Raw genomic sequence first — 19,409 nt, 5'->3', positions numbered from 1 at the left:
TCTCACCTCTGGGCAAACTGCAGTCTGGAATGGCCACTCTTCATTGGCAGGGGTGTTTGTGGACCTGCTGCCTTCTCCCCCCGTCTCCCTCCCTGCAGCCCTAGTACAAGCCTTGTCTCGGGCCCTGCAGCCTGGGGATTGCCTGGCCAGAGCTCCCCCAGCCCTGCTCTGTGTTAGGAAACCTCTGGCTTCCCTGGCAGCTGGAGCAACAGTCTTCTTTCTGCTGTGCTGGAGCCCTCGTTTATACACCCCTCAGCTGGGCCCTAACTGGCAGTTACATACGGCAGCTGCAGGCTCCACGCTCACTAATATCGGGGTCTAGCCTCTCCCCTGTGGCTTGGTCTCTGGAGGAAAAACTTGTGTTGATCCACCATGTCATTGTGCTTTGGGGAAGAATAGCTCTTTGAGGCACCTAGGATTGCTGTGAGGCTGGGTCAGTGCCGAGCGTCAGACTCTACAGACCTTCTTTCCCAGTGAGGTAACGTAACAGTTTTACTCCCCCACTGTTGTCATCCCTCAGCATGGCCAGGTCTGTGTACTGCTCAAACTCCCTCCAGTGGGTCCATTGCAGGGTCAGATGTCTGTCTGCAGAATCCAGGCCTGAGGGGTCTTCAGACCAAGCCCTGTGGCTCAGGCAGCAGTGCTGCAGAGAACGGACTGCTCTGACACTATTGAAGAAGTCGAGTTTATTAAACTCTGGGCACTGCTCTGCCCCTACATTCCTTCTAGCCTAACTCGCTGCATTCCTTGGTTTTTGTAGGGTGCCCCCTGGATACGAGTTCCCACAGGGAATACCTCCAGTTCCACTGGCCATGTGGATCACCTGGCATGGTAGCAAGGACTGTATCAAACCAAAGCCCTCCAGAGAGCACGGTGCCCCTGAGGTTACATCTTCAAAAGAACTCAGGCCATTGGGTACCATTTGAAGCACTGAGCTCACTGGGAAATCTGATCTTGGTTGTATATAAAGATGCATCAGCACTTTCCTGTGAATGAAGGGAAACTCAGGCCCTTTGTCTAGGGACAAACCCCAATGTGAGTGATTGCGATCTTTGTGCCTTTGCTCCCACCACCAGAGCCAATGGTTTATGGTGTGCCCCAGCTCTTGTGAGACAGCTGCTACATTTCACACCAGAGGGGAAAGTGTTTCTGTGCTGCGTGAACTGAGAGCTGAATATGTGTTGTGACCCTCTGGGAAGGGAAGGTGCTTTTGAGTTGTCAGATTGTATCGGTGCCCAGCTGAATATAGAAGGGGAATTGGTTGGCTCGGGCTCCTTCTGGCATGAGTGTTTAGTTATGGAGATGTCAGCCTGGTGTTCAGACACATTGGAAGGATCTCTGTGGTTTGATGAGGCGCCTGGTTAGCTGAACCCAAGGGGAGCTTGTATCCACAGCTCCCCCGTATAGAACCAAGGCAAAGAATCCCATGTGCAATGGATACCTGAGTGCTCTCAGAGGGTGAACATGTTAGGATGGAAATCCAGAGGCCTTGCTACAGCAGGAGAGAATCGGTCATGTCCATTGTGCCTGATGAATGAATTTCCACTCCTGACACAGAAGAGATGTCCCCATGCAGAGGGGTATGTGAACAGGCTCAATGCTGCCGGGGTGGGAAGTATCTTCTGCACATGGGATGCTAGGCACCTGCTAAACCTGGATCTACAGTTCCTTATTACTTCGTGGCCATAGTACATGAGTGTCTCTCTTGCACCAGACCAGAGAAAGGGGTGAAGAGGGTCTGGGAGCAGGGGGAACCCCACTGGCATGTAAGTAGGTAGAGTGGCTGCAGGGCCACTTGCCTTCCAATATGTGGAACTGTTAATCCAGCTGTGGTGCTGCTCCCTAGCCTGAGTTTTCTTCTCTTCCTGGCCCTTGCAGCAGTGGGGTTCGTGAGTGAAGACGAGTACCTGGAGATCACGGGAATCACCAGGGAGCAGTCGGGCGAGTACGAGTGCACCGCGTCCAACGACGTGGCAGCTCCTGTCATCCGGAGAGTGAAAGTCACCGTGAACTGTAAGTACCCTCAGGTGCTAGCTGGTGGCTGCAGCACATCGGACCCTTCAGAGACAGGAGGGCTGGCAAAGGGAGGAGAACCTCCATCCAAAGCCACGGGGCGGGAAAGAGAGCGTTGTCCCCTCCCATGCAGACGGTATTGCCATTGCCCAAAGAGAAGGCACATGGTCTGGGTCTGTGCAGGGACTGGGCAGGATGTGTGCATGTGAGTGGGGTGGACGTGGAGTGTCTGCAAGTGGCTGGCGGGTGGGAAGCGGTGAGAGCCAGGGGCTGGCAGAAGAAAGGGAGAGGGAAGGGCTGGGTGTGTTCATGCATGAGGGGTTGGGTGTTTGCATGGAGGACTGGCCTGGAGGTGCCCATGCAGGCTGCTGGGGGTATCAGTGCATAAAGTTGCAGGGGGAGGGTTACATAGGGCATCTCTCTGCAGGGAGCTGGGGATATCTTTGCATGAAGCTGCTCTGGGCAGGATGTGCCTTTGCAGGGAGCTGGGGACATACGCAGGGTGGGCCCGGCGGAGGAGCATCTGTTCTCTTAGCAGATGTTTTTTTGCACAGTAGTTAGCTTTTGAGTTCCTTTTTTTCCCGCTTCCCCACCTCCCTGGCTCCAGAGTGCACAGGGCTCTCGCAACCTGTGGTGAGATGCTGTGTGGATATTCTCGGGGGAGATGGGAAGCGGGAAGTGAGCAGCAAATGGGAATTGAAAAACAAATAAATGAGCAGAAATGTTGCTGCTCAGAGAGTGGGTGAAGAAAACTCAGCCCTCTTGGCACCCGACAATGTGTGCATTCAGACACACACAAATACAGACCCAACCGATGTGCACTTCCATGTGCATACACTGCAGATAACACAGGCGCAGTGGTGCTCAAAAAGCACATGCACATATACAAGTGTTTAGGCATGCATTCACTCACACTCATGCACGGACAAATATGCGTATGTGCTCACCAGCATGGGCAAGTGCACTCACTCACATCAAGACACATGGGCTTGCTCGCACACACACACACACAAAGTCACAGGCACCCCCCCCAAAGGAAAACAACTGGTAGAGGTGGAGAGTGCCAGAAGCATGTGCTGCTGGGAACTGTGGAAGACAGACAGAAGGCTCCATGCTGGCTAGGGACATAGGATGAGGTTTGGGGTCACGCCTTTCCCATCTGCCTGAACACTGGGAGGGAAGTGCCTTGCTGGCCTGTGAAACAGCACTTGAGTGGCAGGAACTAGGCGCTGGCTTGGGGAACAGGCTTCCTGTTGGCCTGGGGAGGGCAGCTGGCAGAGGGACATTGTCCCTCTAGCTGATTACTCTGGTTCATCTCATGAGGTGGGAAGGGAGGGAAGAAAGGCTTGCAGGACGAAGGAAGAGGAAAGGTTTTCTGAAGCCACCGGGAGAAACCCTCCTGCCCTCCTGTTCCCACAGACCCACCGTACATCTCGGACGCCAAGAGCACCGGGGTGCCTGTGGGGCAGAAGGGCATTCTTCAGTGCGAAGCCTCTGCTGTCCCCGCTGCAGAATTCCAGTGGTACAAAGACGACAAAAGGTAAGTGTGGCAGAGAGGGCTGAGGGCCAAGGGGGACACCCAGAATCCATGACAGCAGCCAGAGATGCCTTGAAGGTGGCATCTGCCCCAACAGGAGAGTGATCTGCTGCTGTTCCCAGGGGATTTATGTGCATTGGCTCCTGGGCTGGCTGTCATTTGCATTCCACTTCCCTTTAACAAAGCAGGGCCAGCAGAGTTCACACGTGAACTGCAGACCCTGTTAGCTCTGGTATCGGCAGGAACAGAAACAGGTGTCAGTGACCTGATTTCACCCTCCCTTTGTGACCACCAGATTCTTTCACTTCAGGAGACAGGAGGGGCCTGGAGGTGGGGCACAGACCTTGGCTGTAGTTCATGGCACTGGGATCTCTGCTGTGATTTGCTGAAGATCCCCAGATGGCAAAAAAGAGCCACAAGAACAGCGTGTTAAGGAAGGGGCTGGGAAAATGGCTGTTGCATCTAGGTGGCCATTGCAGATCCAGTGTGTCTAGGTGTCATTTCCAAGCAGGAGAAACAATAAGTAAATCCCGAGCGTCGCTTTGTCCCAGATGTTTTCATACATGACAAGGAGAACAGAAGAAAGCCACATGCTGAACCATTTACTCACCCCAAATCTTGTTTAGCCCTTAAAAAGAGGCTTAGGGAGCGATAGAGAGACCAGTGCTCCTGGGAGTAGAGGGTAAAAGACCAACAGATAATGAGAGATGGGTCTGATTTCCCTCTGCTTGGGTAGGCTTTGACTCTGGATTTTTGTATCGGGCCCAGCTCTGCTCAACTAATGTGATCCATTCCGGTGCTGAGCACCTGTGTGGCTCATCTGTTCCAACGGGACTTGTGCTTGTTTGGAACTGATTCAGATCAGGCCAGGAAGTTCTATGTAATCCAGCTCTGCCTCCGCAACATGGGGGATCTGAACTCTCAGGCTAGTTTTCCTGCCTGGCAATGGATCTGCTGGGTATCTCCACCCCACGGTGTCCTCCGTCTTCGCTCTAAATTCAGTTGCCCTGAATTCAGATGTGCACAATGTATTTTTGTTGGGGGAGAGTGAGGGGGCTACCCCCCGCCGCTCCCTTTAGACCTGTTGAGATTGGGTTGCCAGCGCTTCCAACAGAACTGCCCAGACTCCATTGTTACAAACGGTGACCAGTCTGGGAGAGCTGGCAACCCTCACCGCCCCAGGCTGGGGCCACAGCGGTTGCAGCTGCAGAGCCCTGGGCTGCCAACAGGATCCTGGGGAGGGGGCAGTGAAGCCCACACTGGGTCCCCAGGGGCCAGCAGGATCTCAGGTGGGAGCAAAGTCTCTAGCAGGACCCCAGAAGGCCCATGGAGCCCACAGCAAGGATAGCAGGATCCTGGGGTACAGGGGAGGGGGCTGCCTGGAGGCCAGGATTCATGGCTGGAGGAGCCGGCAGTGGGGTGGGAAAGCAGGGTACAAACTTGGGGGTGCTGCCTATGAACGTGCATGCCCTGTGGTGCATATGTAAATGGCATTTGTGAGCCTAAAGTGGACAGCATGATCCAGTGATTACAGAAGTGACCGGAGAGTCAGTTAAGCTAGCTTCAGTTCAGCTGCCGGTGTCCTTGGGGCAAACCATTGTGCTCTTTGTGCCTCCTTTTCTCCAGCTGTGAAATGGGAGCAAAAGTAATTCCCCTCCTTGTCAAAGACCATGTGGCTTTTTGCCTGAAACTGCCAAGAGTATTATTGGGAGTGTGTGAAAATGCAGAGGCTTTTGAGCTAATGATGCTTCCTGGCCAGTTCCTTCGAAATGGTAGATGAAACACGGGGTCCTTACCATTCTAGCATCGTGCGCCAATGGGAAATGAGCAAGGATGTCCTGACCTGGGATTTGTGAGATCTGAGTTTGGTTTCCACCCATGCTAATTTCCAGTGGGACCTTGGGCAAGTCATTTAACCTCTCTGTGCTTTACATCTCCCTCTGTGAAGTAGGGATAACAGCATGGTTCTGCTTCATGGGGATGTGGTGGAGAAAAATATATTAACCCAGCTTGTTTGATGCTCAGCTCCTAGAATAAGCTATCACCACCAGATAAGGTTGTTGTCTTTTTTGTAGGCCCTACATCAATTGTGATGGATGTTTCATTAATTTTGCATGTTAAGCCCATCCCAGGAATGGAGCAATGGGTTTAAAATATTAATTGGAGGATATTTTCCCATCAGGCTAAGCGAAGCTCACAAGTAAGCCACATTGTGCTGGCCTTTAAGCCACAAATCTGAGTAACATTCCTATTCATACTAAAGTCGTTGAAAGTTGCCAGTTGAGAGCCAGAGCAAGACTGGGTGGTGGGAATGCAGAACAGGCACCTAATAAAGAAGACCAGCCAATGTGAAGAAATAAAGATACTGGGAGGAGGGAGAATGGGTGATGACATAAGAAACCAGTGAATGGCAGACTGGCAAAGGATGTCATGGCACACTGCGTTTAGCCAGACAGAGAGCAGCAAGTCCAGCTGTGACTCCTCTCCTTGGCTTACCTGCTGCCTCTCTGCCTTCCCCTATGAGTAGGGTGCTTGGAGCTAGAGTCAGGGTTCAGATGGGTAGAGATTCCCAAAAGACAGTTAGTTTCATATGACTGGGACTGCCTGCTCTAGGGTTAGGGTTCTATGGCCTCGTGCTTGGAACTAGGGTAAGGGATCCTATGGGTACGGAACTTGGAGGTGGAGTTGTGGTTGCTATTGGCCTGGTACTAAGAGCTAGGTTTAGGGTTCCTGTACATAGGGCTGTCTGCCACTCCACAATCTTCCCAATCTAGCCAGGCACTCACCTACTCTGCTCTCAGGAACAGGCGTTGATGGGCATAGGTTGACTGGAACTCAGCCTTTCTTGGGCAGTAAGGGTGGAGCAAACAGCTTTGGCTCAAATCGAGGAAAGACTTGAATTTCTGACCTTTTCCTGGGCCAGGCCTGAACTTTTGTGGAGTTCTGGGGATCTGTGACAGGAAGAAAGGCTCCTTTGCCTGACCTCCCTCCAGTCCCCATCTCCAGTCCCATGCCAGGCTCCTTCCTCTTCCATTTCTCCCCCGGTCTTCTCTTCTCACTGTTTCCTGAGAGCGATGCCAGCTTCTCCCATCTCTGAGAGGGACCACTAGACTGTTTCATCCATCCAACATGACGTCCCAGGCCTCTTACTCCCACTGCAAAATTTCACTCAGTTTTCTCCAGCCCCATCGGCCTTTCTCTCCAGTCTCTTCTCTGTGAAGGTCTTTGCAGCACCAGGGAGCTCAGCAACGTGTTTGCAGAACCCCAAACTGCAGCTCCACTCATACCAAGCCTGTTCTGGGACTGATCTCTGAAGTGCCGCTGACAGCATGCTTGGATTTGTCAGCCACGCCCAGGCCAAAGGGGCACACTGCCAGCCATTCTCCACAGACTTGGGGCATAGATTTTAAGGAAGATGAGGATGTGGGAAAACTTGTCTGGGATGTGTGAGGGAACCATCTCTCAAGTAGGGACTTGGGGCCCCCTGTTGGGGTTGTTGGGCCCCTGATTCTGCCAATTTGCTGGGCCCATGTCATAATCATCACCATCAATGCTGGGAACTTTGCAAGTCCCAAGACTGTTCTGCCATGGTAGCTGCTCTGCTTGTGTTGTTCTAGCTCAGCTCTGCCTCAGTGTGGTCTGGTGGGTAAGGTGCAGGGTGGGACTCAAGAGACCTGGTTCTAGTCCCAGCTTTGCTTCTGACCCGTTCTATGACCTAAGGCTGTTCATTTCACCTGCTTTCCCTCCAACCCTTTGGGTGTGTCTACACATCAGAGTTAATTGGGATTAATGGCCACTATTCCAAAATAACTTTGTGAAGGTCTGCACACAATGCAATCATTATTTGAAAATAATCTCAAAATATCAGATGGCTTATTTTGAATTTGGGATAGCACCCCTGTGAGGGATAACACCTCTTCCAGAACAGATATTTTGGAATAGGGGCTGTGTAGCCAGGAAATAGAAGTGATTTTGAAATAAACTATTCTAGAATAACTTATTCTGAAATGAAGCTGCTGTGTAGACATAGTATTTTGGATCAGAGCCCCTGGAAGCAGTGCTTCCAGGGGCTCTAATCAGAAACAGGGCCTATTATGTGTGGACACCCTATTTTGGAATAAGTTTTTGCTTATTTTGGGGCTTCCCTTTAATGTGGATGTGTTATTGTGGAATAGCTTATTTTGGAATGATAACTCTGGTATAAGCTGTTCAGGAATAACTCTGTCGTGTAGACATATCCTTTGGTCTGTGTAGTATAAACTCTTAGAGTCAAGGAATGTCTCCCACTATTTGCCTAGTATGGTGGAGCTTTGATCTCAGGGGGATCCACTAGTTTTTACCGCAGTATGAGTAAGTGCCGGGGGTAGTTCACAGCTCCTTGGCCTGAACACGTCTTTCATTCTGAAGGTGTTACTGTGTCCCTTTCCTCAGGCTGGTACAAGGACAGAAAGGGGTGAAAGTTGAAAGCAAGGCCTTCTTCTCCAGGCTGACCTTTTTCAACGTCTCCGAGCAGGATTATGGGAACTACACTTGTGTAGCCTCCAACAAGCTAGGCAACACCAACGTCAGCATCATCCTGTATGGTGAGTAGGACCGATGGGGCTGCGTGGGGAGAAGGGAGCAGGGAGATGCTATGTGCAGGGGTGAGACAGGAAGGGGCTGTTTTTTTTCTGGGTGCTGCTGGTGGACAGAACCTCCTCAGCTGGGCAGCTTCTATTCATCATGAAGTGGGGATGTCAGTGGAGGAGGTGTGCATTTCCTATCGATGCTTCTGCCTGGGTGGGGCTTTGAAGTTGCAAGACACAGATCAGGCGGGCTCAGCTCTGATTCCTGGAGCAAAGTGGGCTGAGCAGCCAGCAGAGCACCTGGGAGATGAGTGGTCTGTTCTCCAGACAAATGGAAATTCAGCCTCCATGCTTGTTTCACCCCTTGAACTCTAACCTGCTGGAACTCATCCCCTGCAGAACTTCATCCTTCATGTTGGTTCATTCCTGCTATGGCATTGACAAAGGAGATTTTCCTCATCTTCTTGCAGTCCTGGCTTTATCCACACACTGCTTTCTCTTTCCTCTCTTTGAAACCCGCTCCTGGATTTCCTCTCCTCCCTGGCCTCTTACCCAATAAACTTCTCAGAACTGACCCAAGAGGTCCTAAATCAGAACAACTGTCACTCCCCAAACAACCTAGCCCTGATTGAAGTTGGACATTAAGCTGTGAAAGGGCTCTGTGACAGTGAGTAAGCTGTTTTGGCTGAAATACACCCGAGAGCCTCATCGACCCAGGCTCCTATCACGTGTTTCATAAGAGTTGGATGAAATTTTGATCACTTCCCCACTCTCCTGCATTATTTTCTCTTGTCCAAGCACTTCAGTGCTTCAAAGCACACAAGTCAATATGAAAAAAAAGCCAAGTAGCCAGTTTGTGTTGTGTTTTTAACCTGATCAGAAGGAATCAAGAAGGTTGCAAGAAGGTTTGTTTTCCTGAGATTCCTAGATTCTCATTGCCAGTCACAGAATAGTTCTGTTAAGACTGGAATAAAGCCTCCTAGTATGTAGATCCTTATTCAAACCATGCCAAGGAAGAGCCTCAATAGGCATCTCAGTCAGGGTCAACCCCTGGAACTGGTGCTTTTTTTGAACCATGGGGTGAAACATGACTGTATTTGTCCTCGATATAGGCCCAAACCGTAACATCCACACCCTGACTCAGGTGTTGAATATGGCCAGGCTCACAGGGAGCTCTTGGCCAAGCTTTGCTCCAAGGCTTGATAGCAGAACAAAATGTGAATCCAGATCTGGTTTGAGATTCCTGTCCCACCCGGAGTTTGTTATTTACTGTGCTGAGGGTTTGAGCCAAGCATTAATTTTCATGGTAATGAACTTCAAGAGCATCTTTCAGGTGCACTGCAATCAACCAGGGGGGTTCATGTGTCAGCAGCTTTACCCAGAGCCATGAAAACGGACAGTGACTAAACCTGAATCCAGGTGGAACTTGCTGTGTTGCAAACCTGAATCTCAATTATTTCCAAGAGATATGTGAAACTTTCAGTCAATCTCAGCCACAAACCAGATAGATTTGGGATGATTCCTGGATATAGCAGGAAATTACCCCAGACTTTTCGGTTTCTCATGTCTGTGGGCTTAACCTGTGGTCAGTTTGGCTGAGTTTCCATTTGTGGTTCTGGGTGTGTCAAATCTCAAACTCAAGGGACCCCGCTCCAGATCAGCTACAAATTTGAATTTGCACAAGTCCATGGGAATGGGGATGGACCTTTTGACCCTTATGACGAAGACATGGCCTGGTTAGGAAGTTCATATCCTGGTCAGCTTCACATGACTCCGCAGCGTAAATAACCTCCTTGGGTCTGTCTTCATGTGTCAGCTTCCAGGTCATATTTTCTGTTACTGCAACATTAAAAAACAATTGAAAGATTGCTTTGCCAAAAGGATGGGGAACTCTGCACCCTTATCTGGGAGCTGTTTTCTCTACACACTGGAGACGTGATAAGAGTGATGCATCCATCTGACACCATTCACGGTTGGGAAGGGCGTAATTGTTTGACACATTTCTCATGTATCTCCATATTGTGGCAGTCAGCAGTGTTGGAGCTTTTACTGCTGATCAGCAACGAAGTGGGAAGCAAAGTCCTTACAACCCCATTCCCAGGTCCCCTCAATCAGTTCTAGCTCACACACATCGCCAGCTGTTATACACCACACCTGGAGCATTATAACCAATGGGTGTAAATTGTAGCAAGGGTGATTTAGGTTGGATATTAAGAAAAACTTCCTAAGTGTCAGAGTGGTTAAGCATTGAATAAATTGCCTAGGGAGGCTGTGGAATCTCCGTCAATGGAGACGTCTAAGAGCAGGTTAGACAAATAGCTATCGGGGTGGCCAAGATGGTGCCTAGTCCTTGTTTCCCAGTAACTAACACCAGCTAATAGCACAGGGAGATTGAAAATATAAATATATAAAAAGTAACGGGCAGAAATCCAGACAGTGTGAGAGCTGGACAAAATGTGGGATGGACCAGAAGATGATTTTAAGGCGACTTCATTTCGGGGCAGCTGATTTTCAGAGGTGTTGGGAGCACGAAGCCCTTGCTGACTTCTTTTCAAGTGAAAAGTAGATGCCTACTCCTGGCTGAAGCTGGGCATGTGCAAAACTTGAGGAATGCAACATTAGAAGATGCTGTGGAACCTATGGCTCTCTCGGCCCACCACAGTCTCAGGCCACACACCTATAAAATGGGTACAGAATGCTAAGCATGTACTGGACAGGCAAGCTGGCATTTCCCTGCATGGTGGGAATGTCTCAGAGGGGCACAGGCAGTTACTTCTGCTGCCTTTCCTTGTAGTTTCAGCTTGGGTAAGGGCAGCCTTATTTCCCTGTGCGAGTCCCAGAGAAGCTTTGCCAAAAGACTCTGGGAGCAGGAGATACAGACTTTCACTTTAACCCCATATGCCTATTCTGGGAAAGCCACACCCACTTTTTGCTCATTCATCTCCTAGCACAAGTTTCAGCCCCCTTTCTACCACCATTTCTTAATGCACTCGCAGATTATCGCATGATGGGGTACCCCTTCCACAGCATTCTCCCAGCCCACCTTGCCCCTTAACGCCTATGCCTGGGGTCACCCCAGCCTTGGGGGAACCTTCCAGGTCCCCCTAATTTTGTGCACATTGCTGAAAGCATGAACTTGGCTATGGTTGATTGCTGCAACCACACTCTCATTGATAGGGCCCCATCAAATTCATGTTCCATTTTGTTCAATTTTTTTCTGGATATTGGTTTTAAAATTTGTCAATTTCACAGCTTCTGCTATTTAAATCTGAAATTACTCTGTGTTATAAGTATAGGGATCCTGGCACAAAAAAAAGGAGTTGGGAGCGGGAGAATATGGTTATTGTAAGAAGAGTTGCATGGCTCCTACCCTTACCTCTGTGCTGCTGCTGCTGGCTGGGAGCCCAGCTCTGAAGTAAAACCCACTGCCAGCAGCACAGAAATAAGCAAGGTTGTCACCATTACTTCTGCACTGCTGCCTACAATGCTGGGCCCTCGGTAAGCAGCTGCCAATCTCCAGCTTCCCAGCTCTGCAGGCAGCAGTGCAGAAGTAAGGCTGCCTTGGCATGGTCTTGCCACCCTTACTTCTGCACTGACTGCACTCTGGCCACCCAGCTCTGAAGGCATTGCAGAACTAAGGGTGACAATACCACGATTTCCCCCCCCAAAAAATAATCTTAACCCTCACCCCATGATTCTGTTTTGGGTCAGGAGCCCTGATTGGAGAAAGGCTGGTCTGCCCTGCAAAATCTGTGCAGTACAGGTAAAAGCACACAAAAGACCAGATTTCTCAGGAACGGGGAAAGCTAGATGGCATGGTCCATGGTGTGTTTGTCATGGCTGTGAATTTGAGGGAGGCCCTAGTTATTGTCCTCAGGTGAGGAAAACGGTGGGAATACACGGTGACAGCTTTTCCAGTCAATCACAAGTCAGGCTGTGCCGGCATGAACAGTGGGGTGGTTGTGAGGTTGGATTTACTGACATTGCAGATCATGGGATGAAAGGCATCACAAGCTAGATCCTGAAGACCCCTTCTGCGCTGCTCAGCTTCCTGCCTTGCAGGGCTTGTTTTACTGAGTAACACTGAGTTCCCATACAAAGGCACAGGTGGGATTGTAACATACCAGGGCCCCAGTCCAGTAGGCAAGTCTGTGTTGATGCAGGGATTCACTTGCGTGCATCGGCTGGGACCTAGAACTGTACATAACACAGCTTATCAGATTTTGGTCATGCTTCACCCCACCATGCACAATCTTTAGTGCCTATTGTATAATGCAGCCTCGCAAAATTCTGTGTGACCAGGGGTGTGGCTTTATTTTGGTGGGTATATTTTTAACTTTTTATTTTCTTTGGGGTGGAAGGGGCAAGCATGGAGATTTTGTGATTGAGCTGGTACATTTTCAGAAGTGCACTTCAGTCTGTGGACAGTGGACTGGACAGGGAGTCAGGAGACCTGGAGCTCTGCCACTGACTTGATAGGTGACCTTGGGCAAGTCTCTCCCCACTTCTGTAACTCTGTCCTATCTCCCTTTGTTTAGTTCAGTAGTAAGGTTTTCAAGATGGGGAACAGCTTGCAATGTGTCTGTACAGCTCCTGACTCAATGAGGTCCTGGTCTTGGCTGGGGTCTACAGGTATTCCTATAATGATAATTGCTCTTTTGCAAGCCTGCCATGATGTTATTTTATTATTTTAGGCTTATGGGACAATCTTTCCTGCAATTTCCCAGGGTTCATTTCACTCACGTCAGAAAGTGCCTGCTGCTCCCTGGGCCCACCCCCCACCTTTTAAATGGCACCTCCCCCACACACCCCCATCCCACCTCTTATTTACATGGCAGAGTGTTTGCAGTGTGGAATGTAAATTATAATTTTTTTTATTATTTTTCTCTTCCATTGTTTCCTCCCCCGGTTTAGAAATAAGTGAGCCCACGAGCTCAACCTTGTTCCAAGGTCAGTATCCGTCTTGCTGTGTGTCACATGCACTGTCCCTTCCCTGCCTGAAACCTTTGCCTGCTCTCACATTGCCTGTTTCCCTGTCTGACAACATGCATGGAGGACAGAACTGCTTCCTGGAGGGCAACCAGAGAGGATGCAGGTAGATGGGCTGCAATTGAGCACCTGGAATTTGTTTCCATAAATAAAGTGGATTAAATCATACACCCTCGTCCTTCTGAGCTACAGTTCCTTCCAAGGCGGCACAAAATGCAATTCAGCATTCTCTCTTTCTGGAGCTTCCCAAGAGTCCTTGCCCAACTGGATATAGATCCAGTTTGCAATCTGCTCCTTCGCAGGGTTGCAGCTAGGGTCTCTCCAAGCTGGTCCCAGTTCTCCTTACTCTGTGAAACATCCCGCTGGTTGCTCGTGCAGATATGGCACCCAATCCTGCAATGTACTGAGTTCCAGCTGCTCCCATCAAATGTGCAAGGGAAGCTAAAGGAATTCTGTATCTTCCTTCTTGAGATGATTGTGAGGAAAACTCAGACCAACGGGTGCTGGACGCTGAGTATACACCAGATAGCAGAATGAGCAATATGGCCTTTGAGAAGCGGGAGGTGAGGCATTAGTGGAAGCTCTTTGCCTTGAGGGGACTGGCCCACATCTGCATTGGGGTTGTAGGCTCAAGAGGCCATTTTCTTGCAGTCCTTCTTATGGCCCAGTGCTGCTCTGTTCTGAACCCGCAGAAGGACATTTACAGGTGTGATGTGCAGGATCTCAGTCATGATGCTCCGGTGAGGACGCTGGGGGATGTTGTGCTCCAGTGCTCAGATGTGGTATTCACTGTTGCACATCAGTCTAGACGAGGCTGGGATGAGAGATGTGCAGCAGTAAGTCTACACACGTCGCTGCAAACCGGCTCTGGAGCATTTTTAGGCTTATGGGACTTCAGGCTTTTAGGTCCCTCCAAGCTCGTGAGAATCAAATGCAAAATCGGAGCAGTGTGTCAGAGCTTTGGCCAGGGGCGGGCTAAAGCAGAGCTCCCTCTAGGGAGTCTCTACTGAGGTTATCTTGGAGGGGCCTCAACCCCTTAATCTCCCTTTTCCCGACACAGTCTCCCCTAATCGTGGCAAGGCCAGGGCTTGGAAGCATTCCCTGCTGTAGCACTGGCTTCCTCCAGCTCAGAATGCTTTAGTCTTTGGTGGGCTGGCTTTGGCTAAGGCAATGCCAATCTAGTGGAGCACGAGGCAGCAGCATCATGCTGAGTGCTGCAGTAATTTTGGGACTGATTGTTCTGCGAATGGAATCCCCCTTAACTCTCTCTTAAACAGCTCCCAAATGGCAGCTATGCCTGAGAGTGGCTCACCAGCCCACCTCCTCAGCCCTCTCAGGTAGCACAGGAACAGACCAGCTGCATCTGGAGATCCCAAGGACACTTTATGGCTTGCTGTGAGGCTACAGGGTAGGTTGGCGCAGAAGGGAAAATAGCCTTAGGTGGAAATAAAAGAGCAGCAGCTGTGGAAGTGTCTTCCCAGCAGAGTACTCGACAGCCTCCCTAGCCAGGGCAACATCTGTGAAGGATTACAGTGATTGCAGCCAGCCCTTGTGCATGTCAGGCACCTCCAGTTATGACATGGTCAAGATCACAAAGGGCAGTAAATGGGGAAAAAAGTCACCCTTTCCCCATGGATTTCATAACAACCCCCACCCCCAAGACTCCATACCAATACCAGGAAATATTGTAGCTCGTTCATCTGCATCCGCCCTCCTCTTACAGTGTCAGCAGAGACAAGGTCGCCTTGTGCTTATGTGTGGAGGCATTATTATCTGATCCCTTCATCCGGTTTTGTTTTTCTTTCTATCTCCTGCATGCATCCCCACCACCTTTGTCTGCTGCACACCTCCCTGCATTCTGCCATGTAAGTAAGTACCTGCCAGCCCTAACCACCTGCCTTCGTTCGACTAAACTCCTCCATGTTCTGCAAGGAATGGGAATTGGGAGATCTTAGGAAGCCAGACACATCGCCTTGTCTAAGAAGCCAGCTAGCTCTTGCCCAGAGATATCATAGATACATGGGCAAGCCTGGAGGTGGAGTAGATACAAGCTGAGCTATGGTAGATGAAGACAGGTGAAGCACTGTGCTGCTTTAGATGGGAGACCACAACAGATACAGAGTTCTCCACCTGAGGTTGTGAATAGGTGTAGGTGCGTTGTGACTAGTCGTATTGCTAAATGAGGTGGAGTGGGCAGTTTTAGTTACACCCAGGGCTAAATGGGAGCAGAGCGCTAGAATGAGATGTGTCCCAGTTTGGAAAAGAGATTTCCAGTAGGGAACAGGTCAAGAACCACTGCAATAGATGGGTGAATGACACAGGCATGGACGCAGTGAATGGTTTGTATATGTCAGCAGAGGGATGCAGCAGATAAACACCAGAGATGTATGAGACATATAGGCTACGTCTACACGTGAAGCCTACATCGAAGTAGCCTATTTCGATGTGGCGACATCAAAATAGGCTATTTCGATGAATAACGTCTACACGTCCTCCAGGGCTGGCAACGTCGATGTTCAACATCGACGTTGCGCAGCACCACATCGAAATAGGCGCAGCAAGGGAACGTCTACATGCCACAGTAGCACACATCGAAATAAGGGTGCCAGGCACAGCTTCAGACAGGGTCACAAGGCAGACTCAACAGCCAGCCGCTCCCTTAAAGGGCCCCTCCCAGACACACTTGCACTAAACAGCACAAGATACACAGAGCCGACAACGAGTTGCAGACCCTGTGCATGCAGCATGAATCCCCCGCTGCAGCAGCAGCAGCCAGAAGCCCTGGGCTAAGGGCTGCTGCACACGGTGACCATAGAGCCCCGCACGGGCTGGAGAGACAGCGTCTCTCAACCCCCCAGCTGATGGCTGCCATGGAGGACCCCACAATTTCGCCATTGCGGGACGCGGATTGTCTACACGGTCCCTACTTCGACGTTGAACGTCGAAGTAGGGCGCTATTCCGATCCCCTCATGAGGTTAGCGACTTCGACGTCTCTCCGCCTAACGTCGAAGTTAACTTCGAAATAGCGCCCGACGCGTGTAGCCGCGACGGGCGCTATTTCGAAGTTAGTGCCGCTACTTCGAAGTAGCGTGCACGTGTAGACACAGCTATACTCTCCAGTGCAGGGAGTGAGATGGGACGAGGGGCAGATAGATGCAATACATAGAGGGATGGATACCAGAGGTAGACATTGTTACAGATGACACAGCTCTGCAGAAGGAGCAGGGTTAACATCTTGAAGGCCTGGGAACTGTTTACCACCATCTGAGCTTCTCGGAAGGTGGCGATTGGAACCCCCTTCCCCCTTGGAAGGCTTGTGGGTCTATTTGCCAGCTATTTGCCCTTTCCAGGGATGACATGAGCTCCATATCACTGTAGCACACAGATTTGCAAGCGAGAAAGACCTGATCCACAGCCTACATGTATGACACAAGAAAAGAAGCTGACCCAAACTGCTGTGCCAGGAGCTCGAACAGCATTGCTTTCCAGGTCCCGGGGGTGTCAGAGACAAGATGCTCCACCAAGCTGTGCTGGACACTTTGTGCCAGATCTGTTCCTGGATTAACTCCACTGATGTCAGTGGTTTCCAACAGGGTCCACACATCAGCAAATCCAACCAGGCAGAAAACCGTAATCCCACCAGAGTCCGACAGGGTTGACTCGACCCTTGCAGAACAGATGGTAAAATGGCTCCGAATGCGGTAAAGTTCTGTGAAGTGGATAGAATGACTGGGCCTGATTCACCACTCCGATACCGCAGACTGACATGGTACTCTGTCAGGTCCGGTGAGTTTGCCGTAGCCCAAATTGGGAGTCAGGGAGCAGTAGCATCCACAGGTGCCCTGGCTTCTCTTTGTCGAGCTCCTTTAACTCTCTTCTGCAGATCTCACCATAGTCCTTCAGGGCTGTGTTAGCTCCAGACTAGATCACTGCACTATATTGAACCTGCTTCTCACCTTCAAGGCTACTCTGCAGCTTCCTGTGGGGCAGACTGCAGTCAGCCAGCTCTGGAGCAGGGAGGGCTAAAGGGACCCAGCTACCTCACTCTCTGAAGTCTGCTCATTAATTCCTTCATGGGTGGAATTCAAGGGGCTAGTCTGGACCCCAGTTTTCTCAGGGAACTCCTCTCCCCGTAGCCCACACTGTGATGCCTGTAGTTCTCAGGAGACATTCGGCTGTCTGACCCAGCACTGAAGCTGGGAATGTTGACGGTGAGATAGTCTCTGTAGCAGATACTTGCCATGGAGTTGGTTCCTCCCAGAAATACTTCTGACCCGTAGCCTGGCCACGCTTAGAAAATGGGGCCAGAGGCACCTCTTTGCTCAGGCCTTCCTCGAAGTCTCCAATCCCTCAGCCTGCTGCTGAGGAGTCATCACCTTTGAGCCTATCTGTGTTCTTGTCACAAATACTCACACTGGAAAAGAGGAAGAGAGAGAAATCCGACGGTGCTCACTTAAAACACAGTCTGCATGGGGGTTAATGCTCAGGTGGCCTCGCCTGAGAGCCAGGGTCTGTGAGCTGATGACACAGGGAGCGCCACTCCAGGGACAGATCAGCATTCCTTTGAATCTTCTGTCCTTTCGTCTGTCTACACTGGGAACTGACATTGGCACAGCTACGTCCCTCAAGCATGTGAAAAATCCACACCCCAGAGAGACTTAGTTAAGCTGGCCTACCCCTGAGTGCAGATAGTGCTAGGTCATTGGAGAAATGCTTCTATTGAGCTTACTACTGCCTCTTGGGCAGGTAGATTATCCGGGCTGATGGCAATCCACTCGTGTGGATATGGGTGGCATTTACGCTGACACACTACAGTGGCTCAGCTGCAACAGTTTACGAGTAGACATACTGTCCGATGGACGCTAGTGCTGGGTGCTTCAAATTAAAAGACCATGCTCCTTCCTGTAATAATAGCCCATTAAGGGTGGCTGTTTCCCTGCTCCCAGCCAGCTGATGTTCAAGATTTATGTCCTGAAGCATCAGCACTTACCTGAGCAGTAGCTGGTCTCAGTACCACTCTGCAGCCACTCAGGAGAAATTCCAGTGCCGCCCAGCTGATTAGCAGAGCTCCCAGAGATAGGTTGATGTTTCTGCTGGTGGTGCACATTTGCACATGCATGCAAAAATTATTCCACACATGGAAGAAAAAGATTAGCGGGAACACTGATCAGTGCCTTGATAAAGCCTCCACAAGGTTCCAAAAGGTAGTGTACAAGTTAAGGTACTTGCTGGGAGGGTTTCACTCTGCCTTGGACCACATCTCCCCTGGACAGGCACACCGGGACTGTTGGGCTGAGAGTTAGGGAGAATGGACAATATTGTCTTGGGTCTGAGCCAGTCTATCCCTTTGAGTGTTCTCTGCAGAACCATACACAGCTGCCTGAGCGAAGCTGCTACTGTCTTACCAGCTCACTCCTTCCCCACAGTGTCTTTTATCCCCAGGCATTAAGCTGGCTTTTGATGGTATCAGCACTCAGTAAAAGGTTGGCTGATTAACGTCTGAAAGACTCACAGTGATCGTCAAGCCAATTTATTAGTGAATATGGAACTGAAGGAAAACTCCTGACATCACAGGGGAAAAATTGCCAAAGAAAGTGGCTATCAAAGACAGGCTCAGCATCCCCTGAGGATTATGTGGTGTCACTTAGGAACTGGACTTCCAGTTTGCAGCACCCGTAGTCAAAACATGGGCCAGAAAATTTGCTTGGCTTTCTTCTACAAAGTGGTATCTCCTGGGGTGTTGCAAGAGGGGGCTACCCTAGTCTGTAAATCTTTCTGCATGGAATCCACAAGACCAGCAAAAAGCAGCTGGCTGCAGGAGATCAGGAGATTATTTCTCCTGCCTTACCCCTGCTAGAGGAGCATAAACACATGCGGTCCAGGGCCCCAATCCTGCTGCAGTCCACGCTGCAAGGCACACGAATGTCACAACCACATTGCCCACTTCCCCAACAGGAAGGCTCGTGCATGTGGTATTGGGGTACAGTGACGATTCCTGTCTGCAAATGGACAAAGCAACTGGGAATGATCAGGAACTGCAGACTGAACTAACACCCTGGGCAGGAGGGGGCCAAATGCTCTCAAGTGATGATTCATAGCCTGGCGAAGAGCACTGCCGAGTTCTCATCATCGTCTGTGAGGACCTTTGCCTTATGGGCAATTTATCAAATGCTTTATGGCTGTGCAGAGCTGGGTGGCCTGTTCGGTTCCCCGGCGGGGCTTCCATAAGTACCAGCTCCATCTTCCCCACATCAGTTAAACAAGAACAGCTCCTCGCTGAGGGCTCACCTATGTCCTAAGAGCC

The 19,409-nt window shown here is 50.4% G+C and overlaps 1 protein-coding gene across 6 annotated transcripts in view; it reads left to right on the top strand.

Moving 5' to 3' along the window:
• The window catches only part of LOC142001463 (neurotrimin), a 709,680-nt gene that overhangs the window by 670,717 nt on the left and 19,554 nt on the right, over positions 1 to 19,409 (top strand). For 5 of the 6 annotated variants that reach the window (XM_074976709.1, XM_074976711.1, XM_074976712.1 and 2 more), the window contains 4 exons: positions 1,879 to 2,013; positions 3,433 to 3,553; positions 7,982 to 8,133; positions 13,030 to 13,065. In XM_074976709.1, the coding sequence (XP_074832810.1) occupies positions 1,879 to 2,013; positions 3,433 to 3,553; positions 7,982 to 8,133; positions 13,030 to 13,065 (444 nt within the window). The remainder of the gene's footprint in view (positions 1 to 1,878; positions 2,014 to 3,432; positions 3,554 to 7,981; positions 8,134 to 13,029; positions 13,066 to 19,409) is intronic. The other variant, XM_074976710.1, reaches the window with a different exon arrangement.

This window comes from Carettochelys insculpta, chromosome 25 (genome assembly GCF_033958435.1).
Source record: "Carettochelys insculpta isolate YL-2023 chromosome 25, ASM3395843v1, whole genome shotgun sequence".
In the NCBI taxonomy this organism is placed as follows: Eukaryota; Metazoa; Chordata; order Testudines; family Carettochelyidae; genus Carettochelys; species Carettochelys insculpta.
The sequence above is the reverse complement of the archived record's forward strand: the minus strand, read 5'-3'. Positions and strand labels throughout refer to the sequence as shown.